A 12,785-nucleotide genomic window follows, 5' to 3' on the forward strand; every position below is an offset into this window, starting at 1 on the left:
TGACAGCTTGTGAAAAGTTCAGTCAGATGTGAGTAATCACCAAAGTAGGTTAAGGGGCAGGTGAAACTGTTCACATCAGCCTCTCCAGAAGGTGGCAAGCAGTAGTTTGATGGAAAGAACAAATTACTCCCTTCTTAGATGAATGAGTAGTAGTTTGTGTTTTAGGGAAGGGGAAAAAGAGGAGTTATCCCAGAGACAGGGATGGATTGTAAAGCAAAAATGATTGCTGAAGTAGGATTCTCTTCTGTGAGGGTATATAAGCTGAAAAAGACCTGTGAAATTATTAGATATGAGAAACCTTTAAGGCTGATTTAAGTCTAGATGGGTATAGACTTGTGTCTTTTAATATTTGTTCTCTTGTGACTTTGTAAACCTTGGTGAACTGCGTTGTCTACTGTGGCTATAGTAAATAAATCCTGTTATTAGCAGCTTATATTGACCTGGTTTGAGTGAAGGATGATATCAATACAGCCGGCTAACTCCAAGGAATTTGTGCCTGTGGGCTCTTGCAATCTGTAGGTGGTAGTGAACTACTCTCAGGCAGCTAGCAGCCCAAAACATTTCTTAGTGGTTGTGAACGATAATGAAGTTGCAGAAGCAAATGCACAAACCAATAACTCAATGTCTAAAACAAAGAGATATTTCTATTTCTGAAGAGGAAACCTCTCTGGAATGGTAGTGAGAAACCCAAGGATTGCAAGAAGAGTGTAAGGGTAGAGAATGTTATTCCCAATTTTACAAACTGGGAAATTAGAGATAGGGAAAAGTGGAATAATATTTCTAGGGTACAGACAATATTGTTCTGTCCTGATATGTTAACCTGTTCCTATGCCCTGCCTTCAAAATATTTTTTTCCAGCTCCTGTAATTGCATCCCATATGGTAGTTGGCTTCACTAATGTAAAGGTTAAGCATAACATTAGGTCAGCATTCCTCTGAGATAACATCCCATTTTTAGAAGGAGTTCAGTTTTCATTAGTGAATTAACTGGTCGTATAAATATTTATGACTATCTCAGATGTCCGATAACAATAGGAAATGAATAATTCATTGTAGAAAATTACCTTTGCACAATTGATACAACAAGGATATCAGTCAGATATGGCAATTTCCAAAAAGCAGCACAAAATACTGTTTTTACTGGAACACCCCCACGGGATTATCTTTTTGATGCAACTGTTGGTGTTCTAGACTATTCAACAAACCTTCTAATGTGTGAATAGTAGTGGTGTGAGGAAAGTTCTTTTACAGAAATGTGTATATAATGTGAGCATATTGACAGTTTGGACAATTTAGGGAATCTCCATGCAGTATATGATTTCAGTTTGATGTTGGGAAGTTTGTGTCTAAGTTTCTCGGGCTACAAGCATGATTTAGATGGGGGTGTTTTTGCATTGTCTGATCTACTTTTGCTTCTGTGGATTGTTTGAAATAAACCTTGTACCTGCCAAAAGCTAATAAAGAAGAAAATTCTGATGAATGAATGGCTTTAAATGTGTTGAATAATCCATGTGACAAGTCAGATATGAAGCCTTAAGCTTAAACTGGGAGGCAGACTTCAGTGGGAGGTTTTGGTTACACATTGGGGTTGAAGAGGAACTGTCTAAGGATGAAGGCTGAGAGATTAAGGGACAAAGATAATTACCAGCTGTTTTAAAGGAAAATCAGCCTTTCTGTTCACAAAAGGGTGCTTGCTACTGAGATCGGGAGGAGTGACTTATAAAAGATCCATGGTGCTTCAGAGCGAATGGTACAAGTTTGAAAGAAGATGTTGAGGACTCCTGAGTATAGTGGGTTAAGGTGAAAGAATTTGCAACATCAGAAAGCGGAGACAGGGAATTTTTATGACAAGATGTTTATTGTTTCAACTGTGCATTTATGCTCCATGTAATAGCTAAATTAAAGCGGTCTTCAGAAACCCTGTTAAGTCTGCGTATTGAAGTGTTCCATGTTGTAAGTATACATACCCTTATTGCAGAGCACTGCAAGAGGATGTCAGGGCACCAGGAAAGAGCTGCCAGCATACCTGTGCAGCTAGCGGAGCTGGTCCACAGGTCGCATTTCTGTGACAGGAGCAGACAGCGAGGCCAATATAAACACGCGCTGAGCCTCAAGGGACACTTATAAACGTACCAGTCCATGGGATTGTCTGTCTGCAGTGACCTGGGGACAGGCAGTGAGGATTCTGTGTGGATATTCCAGCAGACTATCAAGTATAATGTTGCTGTAATCTTCAGAAAGATGCTGGAAATGTCTGTGTAGGTGGTACCTTCCAGTATATCTCTGAGTCAAGTACTAATTTGTCCAAATATAAACAGAGAACCTGAAGCTTGTATAAATATGGCTTGTGTGGTAAGGACATGAGTTACAGTCAAAAGTATCTCATGAGTTCTTCCAACTCAATTGTACTTGAAATGTAAACACTTTATAATGCTATCTAGTAACAGGAGCATCCTACAGTAAGATCCTTACAACACATCGCTCTGTATCTTTCTTGACTGGATGGTGTCAATTGCTGTTTTGTTTATCATGCTTTTACTCTCTTTCAAGCTTTGCTCTTTTAGTAGATACTCTTAGATTCAACAGAAGGTAGGAACTGGGGTTGTTTGCAGTGGGTATTCTCATTGTGGAAGATGACCTATTGCTCTGTGACGTAGTAGAACGTAATGTCTGTAGGTCATAGTTTTGTTAAAAATGTGATGCAAACATAGCGCTGCATCCTGTGCATATTGAGCATGCAGTCTCATTTACTTCTATGGTGAAAGTCTCAACTGACTTCCCAGTTCAGCGCTGCTTGTGGTGACCTAGGGGTATATTATCATAGAATCACAGAATCATAGAATATCCTGAGTTGGAAGGGACCCTTAAGGATCATCAAGTCCAACTCTTGACACCGCACAGGTCTACCCAGAAGTTCAGACCATGTGACTAAGTGCACAGTCCAATCTCTTCTTAAATTCAGTCAGGCTCGGTGCAGTGACCACTTCCCTGGGGAGCCTGTTCCAGTGTGCAACCACTCTCTCTGTGAAGAACCCCCTCCTGATGTCAAGCCTAAACTTCCCCTGCCTCAGCTTAACCCCGTTCCCGCGGGTCCTGTCGCTGGTGTTAATGGAGAAAAGGTCTCCTGCCTCTCGACACCCCCTTACGAGGAAGTTGTAGACTGCGATGAGGTCTCCCCTCAGCCTCCTCTTCTCCAGGCTGAACAGGCCCAGTGCCCTCTATCTATCTATCTATCTTCTGTGTTTGTTGAATGGTGTCACAAAATAGTTCTCAAGTTCTGAAAGTCTACAGTATTGAACACAGAGCTGTACCTTAAACTGAACAGTATGTAAAATAAAACTGAATAGCTGTTACTGAACTGCTAAAGGCTGTTTTTTCCAGGTGATAGTTGTTGTACCCAGTGCATAGTAAACCATCCTTATGAGCCACATTTTATCTTTGTAACTCTCCTAACCTTCTTCAGGAGTGCTTGCAGCAGTCCAGGAGTTGAACTCCGAAAAGAGGCTGCTTTGTTTCTTTGTTTTGTGTTGTGTTTAAATTCTGTTCTGAAAGTTCATGGATTTTATTTTATTTTATTTTATTTTATTTTATTTTATTTTATTTTATTTTATTTTATTTTATTTTATTTTATTTTATTTTATTTTATTTTATTTTATTTTTTATTACTAAATTGTTCTCTCTTCAAGATCACAGCTTTTGCAGGTGTTAATCTCTGCCAAATCCCCTGAATCAGTAGGGATTGAAATTGATTAGTGCTTCTCAGTGTGTAATACCTGGCAGGAGCAAGCTCTGAGAGTTTTTGCTCATGTTCGTGTTGGCATCTGTTGTTTCTCCCAAGGTGCTTGTCCCCTTTTCCTCAATGGATGGCTGAGTACTTTGGTAATGTGTTTTTGTATTAGTGGAGATTAGGCCCATATGTAAATTGTGGTAGATATTCAGGCATCTTCTCTTCTACAATAAAGACAAATCAGGTCTTTCTTACTGGTGACCATGTATCAGAATGTATAATAAAGTGCACCCAGATCTAAATTCGTCTTTGCAATCACAAAGTGCGATTTCTTATCAGGTTAGTATCTGGGAGAATCATGGTGTTGCAGCAGTGTTGTTTGTTATGCAGATCAGAGTATACAAATACAGAAGTCATGGAAATGAGAAGAGATTCATCGGTTATTATGTTAGTGTGGAAAGCTATTTTCACTTTCCTTTCCAAAGCTAGCTTCCCATCAGAGTTTGCTGACATATGAATTTTTCTGCTTGCCTAAAATATTAACAAATGGTAATGTCTTTCTTTGGGGTTCAGACCAGCAAAAAAACAAAGTTGTCTTTGTTTCTTGCTGTAGATTAAGGCAATATTAAATATTGTATATAGGTATAACAACTCAGAGCAGCTCGTATACGTATTGCTATCTGTCCTTCTCTTTTATGTATCTGTACCCTAAAATCTTTAACTGATTTTCAAGTTCAATAATTAACTGTGAACAGCAGCAGACACTGACATTGTCCTGCAATTTTTGTAAGACTTTTCTTCTGGAAACATGTTGAACAAATTGCTTGTGGATTTGCTTTGGTCTTTGTTACTGAATTCAACTTAGATGGTTATCGGCCCAGATAGTATAACCCGAATAATACATTTATAATTTATTAAACTTAATTCTTTAAAGGTTCTTTTGATAACCGCTCCATAAAGATAGCTGCTGAAGGAAGTTTAAAATTAATAGATTCTATCTCATATGCCTATTATTATTTTTGAAGCCTGTTAGAGAAGAGAAATTATGCAAATTGGTGTCACGGTAGGCTACTGCACACATGCTGGTAATGCATAACAACTAGCTTACTGATGAAAATACTTCATCTTAAGCAAGAGTCATTGTCAGCACTGAGAACTGCTCTTTGTATCACAGTTAACAGTTTATTATTATTTTTCTTATGGATATAGGAGAATGTTCTGTAAAATCCTCATTAGAATAAAACTGCTGTAAAAGTGATACTGGAGCACTATGGTGATGAATTATGATTGATTACATTATACAATTAAAGTATATTGTGAAACAGTAGGAATATCCCTTCAAAAAAACTGAGCAGTTCTGTTGCTCACTCTCTGTGAATGACCAAGTGGCTTTAATTCTTCAGCTTCAGCATGTAAAAGACTTGATAAATAGATCAGGCTCAGGATCAATTAGTGTCACACTGATCTTTAGCATTAACGAAGTGAAGCTGCTAGGATTCAACCAGTTTATCTGTACCCTCTGTGACAGCAACTTAAGCTAACACGCAGTGTATTGTCTAGTACGGGACATGGGAAGTAGCATGCAGAACACATGGTTCTGCGCAGCACTGGCAGATACGGGTGCTCCCTGGGAGGAATCTATTTTAATTCTGAAGAACTCCAATATCCTTAGCAGGAGAAAAATCTGATAAAAGCTGGTTTCAGAAAGAAGGTTGCTAATGTAAGTTTGCAGTTGTTTTCTTTCAGTTCTCCTACATCTGTTTTAGATTATTATTTTTTTTGGTCATCTGTACACAAAGCATCTCAGGCTTTTGTGGTTAGACTGCAGTGAGAAGGCTGGTTTTGGTCTAAGGGTCATGGTTCTGTTCATTGCCCTTCAACCTTCCATTTTAACGCTAACACATGTGTTTTGTTTGCCCTCTTAAATTGCTGCCAGAGAAGGTGGAGAAAACCTTCTTAGGTATTGATTTTTCACACATGGGGACAGTAGCCGGTAGTCACTTGATTTGCCACCTGCAGTTTATAACTGAATGGGCTCATGGGATTATAAACTTCATTTTAATGCTGAGTTCCCAGCCTGAGGTGAAATTGATATGTTAGCTGTTAGTCATTTGTAACTGCTTAGTATATTTTGTTTGTTGGAATTCTGGTCAGATGGCTAATATAAATAGTATTTTTGCAATAGAAATGCCATTGATCAGAACTTCCTGTTTGAGTTGGTAAATGGCTTTCAGAAATTTGGATCTGATCCTGGATAATAATTCCTGTTTAATATTTTGTGGGTCTTTCTGTTGTTTATTGTTGTATTTATAATGTAATAGTTACTGATTTTATCATGATAACTGGCTAGGTAGACCATCTTATTTAACATTTGGTGATCAGAGTTGTAGACATGGAACTGATTAATTTAGCAGTCAGACAAATGAAACGTGTTGTAATTCCTCATGAATGATGAGTAGGTTTATTTTCAGGGGTACTGAAACCTTCAGTAGAAGATTTTATATACCAGCAGCACGGTTCCCTTTACCTTACTGGTTAGGACAGCTCTTCAAAAATACCTTGTTTACCCTGTGCAGGAGGTGATTTTTTTTTTTTTTTTCAGCAATAGGAGTGTTAGCAAAGCATTTGGTCTTTCACCAATTAATACAATTTTTTTCTGTTGGTTACATTATATATATATTTTTAAATACAAAGTACCTTCCAGAAACCCTGGCAGTGTCATTTGCCATTAATAATACATCTTGCTAATTTTCAGAGTTTTTACTTTTGTTCTATCAGTGAAGATGGAAGAGAATCAAAGCCCCACAAAATTTTCAGAGATACTGGAGATCATTGTTATTAAAAAATTGTAGTGGCTTCAGTTCACCCACATCTTTAAGACTTTCCTACTCTAGAGAACCTCTATGATTTCTTGTTCCATCCTTGATTATGTAGCTGATTGAGGCAGCATTTAATTAAACTTAAAGTGCGCAGCCCCATTCTGTGCATGCCTAAGCAGCTCTCTTTAAGGTTGCTGCCACATCGTTTGCATGTTCCTTTCAGCAAGGAAGAGGCTTCAGGTCAAGGCAACTGGTATGGCTGTTACAGGCAGTAGCCTATAACGAACACGAAGCCATGGGTCCAGGATAAGAAAGAAGCATCAGAATGAATTTCTGGGAAGTAGAACATGATTTTTGAGGGAGATGCTGATAGTGTTTACCTGAAGCTTGTAGAAGTTTTCTCAAGAGCATTGTGGTGTGCTTACTTGGGATTAGCAAGATGAGGTGACGAATAGTTCTAGAGTAAAGTAAGTGACCCAGCTTTGTGACCCAGCAACAGAATCAGCAACGTCTCCTGATCTGGCATGGGCCACCAAGAAAGACTGAAAATGCATACCAAATAGTTATTACTGTTATTATATCTGCAGAATTATATTATTATATTTTGCATTATATTTGCAGAAGAGCTGGTCAGGGGCCAAGCTGTACTTTATCCTTGCCTACCTGCACTCTGGATCTGTTCACTTACGTAAATGGCTAATTCAGAGGATGTATTTTTCTCCCCAGAGTAGTTGTCTTTTCTGTTTGATCTATATTAATGATACAGAGATGATCAAGCATTCCTGTACAAAGATTAATGCTTTACCCATAAACATAATGTGCAGTAAGAATTTCCTTTAAAAATTACAGTGCAATAGATAATGATGCAATGATCTAAGTGAAAACATGGCACTGAATTGTCTGGATTAGGCACCTACTTTTTTTCTGATATGCATTTTCCAGGATCTTCCAGGAGAGTTTTGTTTTAGACTCAAGCATTTGATCCAACAAATTGAATTAAGCTTATAATCTTACACAGGATACAATTAAAAAAGCTGTTAATCTTCTATTTCAAGTATTGCAGAAATGTCAGATTTATTGTACTGACTTAGCAGGCTGGCACATATCTTTACTAGATGGATAGTAAATGCCCATTTACCCACATGATGATGCATTTGGGCTTTTTTTTTTTTTTTTGATGGAATGGAATATCCATTATGGAGAATTTAGGTATGTGTTGTACTACAAGGATCCCTAAGTGGAAGCAGATAACACAGCTGGGCATTAACCAAGTTTTCTCTATTTCTGGACCCATATAACTGAATGAAGAAGTGACATTTAGATTTTTCTGCCATGATGTCAGTTTGTGTTTGGTGTGCAATATTTTATGGTTAATCTCAAGAATATGATTTATGTTTCATGCTATGATGGGCTGAAAACATAACAACAAGCTCAGCAAGGACAAGACAAGGAAGCAAGTATTCACAACACTTTCCTCAGAACTACCTTTGGACACAGTCCGCTCTCTGTCCTGGTCCTGTGGCTGATCTTGCAACTCTAAAAGTTTAGGTTATCCAATGCATCCATGAAAAGAATGTAGAAGGAAAGAAAGTAACAAAGATATTCCTTAATATATTTTAGAACTGTTTGTAGTGAGAGAAAATGTATGTGAGTACAGTTCGTAAGAGGTTTAAAAAGTTTTAGTTGGAGCATGTGAAAAGGGAGAAGAACATGTTTCCCAGTTACTTCCCCTATGTCTCCGTTTTGAACACCCACAGAGTCTGTTTGATGATTTCTGTAATCAACAGAGGCTTGTTCTGTGGACTGAATTTAGTAGGGGTGTTTTCAGGGACCTACCTTTCATCTATAAATAATAGCAGTTGTGTTGCTGACTGTCCTATCTTTTTTCTCCTGTTGGCCTAGTGAAACAACGTGATCAATTGAAGTATGGTCCTTTTTGTTCATACGTTGTATAGCATCAATAACAGCTTTTGAACATACTTCTATCTTTTTCCGTCTGCTTCCGTCACTGACCTTCATCCCCTAGAGAAAAGCGCACAGGACATTCTGCAATGCCCTTTTCTGTGACTACTTGAGAACAGTTACAGGATGGTGTGTTGATAGATTCATTTGTTTGCTTGTTTCAGGATATTGACATCTTCTTTGTTTTAACCTAGCCAGTGAGGAACAGCGGGAGGAGACTAGCAGAGGAAGCTGTTCTGACTATTGATTTTCTTATGCCTTTCAGTGGTTCGTTAATTCCCCTAACAATTGCTTCTCAGGTAGCTGGCCTGGTGTGACCATCAGTAGCCAGCAGAATAGGGGCTGTCATGGCTGGCTGAAGCCATAGCTGATTATGTCAACTTTGCCTTCTGAATTCTTCTGTCTGTGGGTTATTCGTTTAGTATGGAAGCAATATTGAGCTCCTTACAAATAGTGAAATATGTCTGAGGACAGTGTTCTCATTCTTCCACCATTTGTGTAGATGCTATAAGAGTATTAGCTAGCTGTTTCACAAGAGGTGCAGAGGGATTCAACAAACAGAATGCTGAGAAATTAGTAGTGTGCAAGAATTGTTCATATGGAAACAGGATGTTTGATTGTTTCACTAATATTGACTGGAAGTGCTATTATGTCCCTTCAAGCTATGTCAGAATTCAAAACTGTCTAGTGCTGTATACCACCACTGTATAAGCACCAGGCTGGAGTGAGGCTGTTACTAATTTCAAAACCTATGTGGATATCTCTTTTTACAGTGAACTAGAAAAAGGGTGCCTGTTGGAAGGCAATAGGCAAATAACTGTTGTATGAAAGTTCAGTAAGGCAGTACTGAAAACAGAACTGTAATTCTTAAGCCATTCCTGGCACTGTTTTCCTTGCTTATGAGTCCCTCTTGTCCCTCTTGATTTCTGTGAAAGATAGCTGTGAAATAATAAATGTTCCAAAAAAAATTGTTGATTTTATTCCAGAAGTAGTTACATCATATAAAATATCTGTGTAGTTATAACGTGTAGGTTCTTTTTTCTTTTCACAATATAATTTGAGCTTTGTGAATCAACAGTGAGGATCACAGTAGGACTAGCAAAATACCACGTAATTTTCCAGATGGTTATTTTTGGGACCGTTTAAAGCCATTGAAGAAAACTGTGCTCCACGAGGAGCAAAATAACTTGGGAACTGTCTATAACCTTATTTCTTTTACGTTATCTTTTCTGAGAATCATCTTGGTTGGAAAAGACCTTCAAGATCAAGTCCAACCATCAACCTGACTTACTGAGGCTTATCACTAAACCATGTGCCATGTCCACGCTTTTATTATCAGACAATATGTGTAGTCTGTCTTACCATTAAGTGGTAATAAGACACAGTTATTGACTCTAATGCCATTCTCACAGGGATATTTTCTTTAAATAGACATAAAAGTTATTTATGAATTTTCCATCAGAAAAATTTAGTTTGTATGTGGTCTAACTCAGTTTGTTCCAACTGCTGAAGGTTTTCAGAGAGTCCTGGTGTTACAGAGAAACCCATGAAATCTGCTTTCTTGGTGGAGGATGCTTCATTTCATGGACAGCGGAGAGAAACCTTGTCAGTACCTGAACTATGTTAATAATTTTTGTTTTGCTCTTGTCTATCTTGGTAAGCTCTTACAGGATTTATTTTGAAATTAGTGTGTTATCTCTCCTATTTACCAAAATAAATAAATAAAATAAATCAGTCGTGCTATTTGCCCCTGTTTTATCCAGAGAGCAGCTTGTCTGTACTTCATCAAGTTGCTTTTACTTTTGCTCTGCTTTATTCTACAGTATGCAAACCAGGGTTTGGTGGAATGCAGTAGGCATCTAGTCATTCCTCAAATAGTTTGTGTGTGTGCAGCCACAAATAGCTTTGTGTAAGATGTTCCCCAGCCAATAGAGTTAATTGCCAAAGTGTAATTTTTCAGCATCTGGTGTGGGCTATTTTGCTTGCCCACTTGGAACAGATTTAACCACTGAGAAGTTTTCTCCATCTGGTGGCAGAAATCATGAAATTCTTGTAATCCGTAGGTCTCTGATAGGCTGAGGCTCTCTCTGGGGAGGCCATTGGTAAGATTTTCACAGCTAGAAGCCACCATAGTATATCGCTCAAAGCCCAGAACAGGTGTGAGGCCTGATGTGCAGGGAGTGAAAGGAGAAAGTTCTTTCTAAAGACATTTCAGCTTTAGCATTTTAGCATTAAGGTCTTCTTGGATGTTTGTTTTACATTGGTACGAAGAGTGCCATGTATCATTTTCTGGACATTCTGAGTGATGGGCTAGTGGTTACAGTGACAGTGAAATACCAGCATTTTGTTTGTATTTATTTATTTATTTTTGTGGGTTGCATCAAAACAGTTTGCAGTCATCTTTTATGTCTTTGCATATGAACGACTGTAGTATTTCTCTGAAAGCATTAAAATGACATGTTCTTATGTTTGTTTTTTGTTTGTTTCTCTAACCTGATATGCAACTGTTCCCACATATGTTTGCATTCTTCCCCCCTCCCCAAGCAAACCTTGCTCTTAAGGCTGGCTTAACAGGAACTACATCTCTGAGGCTGTTGTTTTCAGTGCACGTAGTCCAGTCTGTTCACTGATTTTGGTGAATTCTTTCAATTGACCTGCTTCTCTGTTGAGATGCTGACTGTACGTATTCAAAATACTGTTCTTTATTTGCTGCATGATGTATTGGATCCAAGTAGTGAGAAACTGTCCTAATAACTTACATTATTGACCCTCAACGGATTAATGACATTGACCATCAACTCTAGCTTTTATTTCACTCGTCTTTTTTTTTTTTTTTGTCAAGAAACCAAATGTTTTGTGTCATGTTTTGTGCCTTCTGTATAGTAAATTACTTTAATAAAATGTAAATGCTTTTCCTTGGCATCTAAAGGAATTTTAAAAGTTTAATTCTTCTGGAAAAGGAACAAAGCAGGCAAATGGACACATGCTTCCATTTTTGAATACTGCTATACAGATCTGCACTGCATGTGAATTCGATTGCAGGTTCTTCTTTTCTCTATCATGAGCAGAAAGCACATTTATTTCTTTAATTAGATTGAACAGTTGCTGCTTTGCTCTTTTTTAACTTCTCAGTTTCCCTACTCAGGCTCACATTTCTTTCTGACTAAATTTCACATGTAAGATAGTTGTTTTTGATGCTGGAAATGTTGTAGAGGTAAATGAGAGAGTAGATTTTTGAAAGTTATTTCAAGCAGGTTTGCAGATATCAGATATGCTTAGAAAAGAAATGGCTCAAACCTTAAAATTCAGGTGTGTGTTTGAAATCATTTGGAACGACGTGCTAGTTGATCCATCAAATCAAGAGAGAAATGATCCAAAAAATCAAGAGAGAAATGGTCCTCAGTGTTTTCTTTGCATTTCTCTATTTATTGATTTTTATCTTTCTGCCTGGTTTTCATTTGTCATTCCATCTGGATTTCTTCTCAAGTTAGGACAGCATTTTTTTTCTTTATCATAACACTGTTGCTTTAGTACAGAAGTGCTTAGGGCTTTCCACTGTATTTGTGTTTGCTTTGTTTTCCAGGAAGCCATTATATGGATTATTTCAATATAACTCCAATATGATTGGACTAGAATCATTAGCTGATCCCTCAGATACCTGGGAAATTATAGAGACTATTGGGAAAGGCACTTATGGTAAAGTCTATAAGGTTGCCAATAAGAAAGATGGAAGTCTGGCAGCAGTAAAGATACTGGATCCTATTAGTGTAAGTAAAAACATTAACCATAACTTCATTGTTAATTTTAAAGAATTCTTAAACAGATGTGAAATGTAGCTCAAATGTGTGAGATACGTGAAAGCATCCTGGAGGGAATGTTTTCACAGAATGCATTGGTGGAAAGAAACAGTTTGGAACCAGCATCTCAAAGGTACAGCTGACAATTTCATCATCTTGCATATTATTTGAAGATGACATTTGCCTAGTTTAATTTATACATCTATATTATTCTTCTGGTACAAATTTTGATACCTGTGCTTGGAGCATGCACATGCTAAGAAGGCAGAAAGACATTAATCCGTTTTAGGGGCCTGTTACAGCAGGGGAAATAAAAAATGCTGTTAATCTTAAATGTTCTTACTTTATGTGCTCCCTAAAATAACTACTTTTTCCATTGCAGAAGGACTGTGAACTTTAGGATATTTTATAGTAATTTTCTCTAAGTAGATAACACTGCTAAGCAATTGTTAAGGTAAAAACAGAAGAGCAGCACAGGATG

The 12,785-nt window shown here is 37.7% G+C and overlaps 1 protein-coding gene across 4 annotated transcripts in view; it reads left to right on the forward strand.

Annotated features, from left to right (window-relative positions):
* The window catches only part of MYO3B (myosin IIIB), a 197,205-nt gene that overhangs the window by 13,418 nt on the left and 171,002 nt on the right, over nucleotides 1–12,785 (forward strand). For 3 of the 4 annotated variants that reach the window (XM_027462192.3, XM_072040920.1, XM_038182242.2), the window contains exons 1-2: nucleotides 10,024–10,112; nucleotides 12,091–12,274. In XM_027462192.3, coding sequence (XP_027317993.1) covers nucleotides 10,054–10,112; nucleotides 12,091–12,274 — 243 coding nt within the window. In that variant the 5' untranslated portion in view covers nucleotides 10,024–10,053. Of the gene's footprint in view, nucleotides 1–10,023; nucleotides 10,113–12,090; nucleotides 12,275–12,785 lie in introns of those variants that run through there. The other variant, XM_027462191.3, reaches the window with a different exon arrangement.

The sequence above is a fragment of the Anas platyrhynchos genome, chromosome 7, assembly GCF_047663525.1.
Source record: "Anas platyrhynchos isolate ZD024472 breed Pekin duck chromosome 7, IASCAAS_PekinDuck_T2T, whole genome shotgun sequence".
NCBI lineage: Eukaryota > Metazoa > Chordata > Aves > Anseriformes > Anatidae > Anas > Anas platyrhynchos.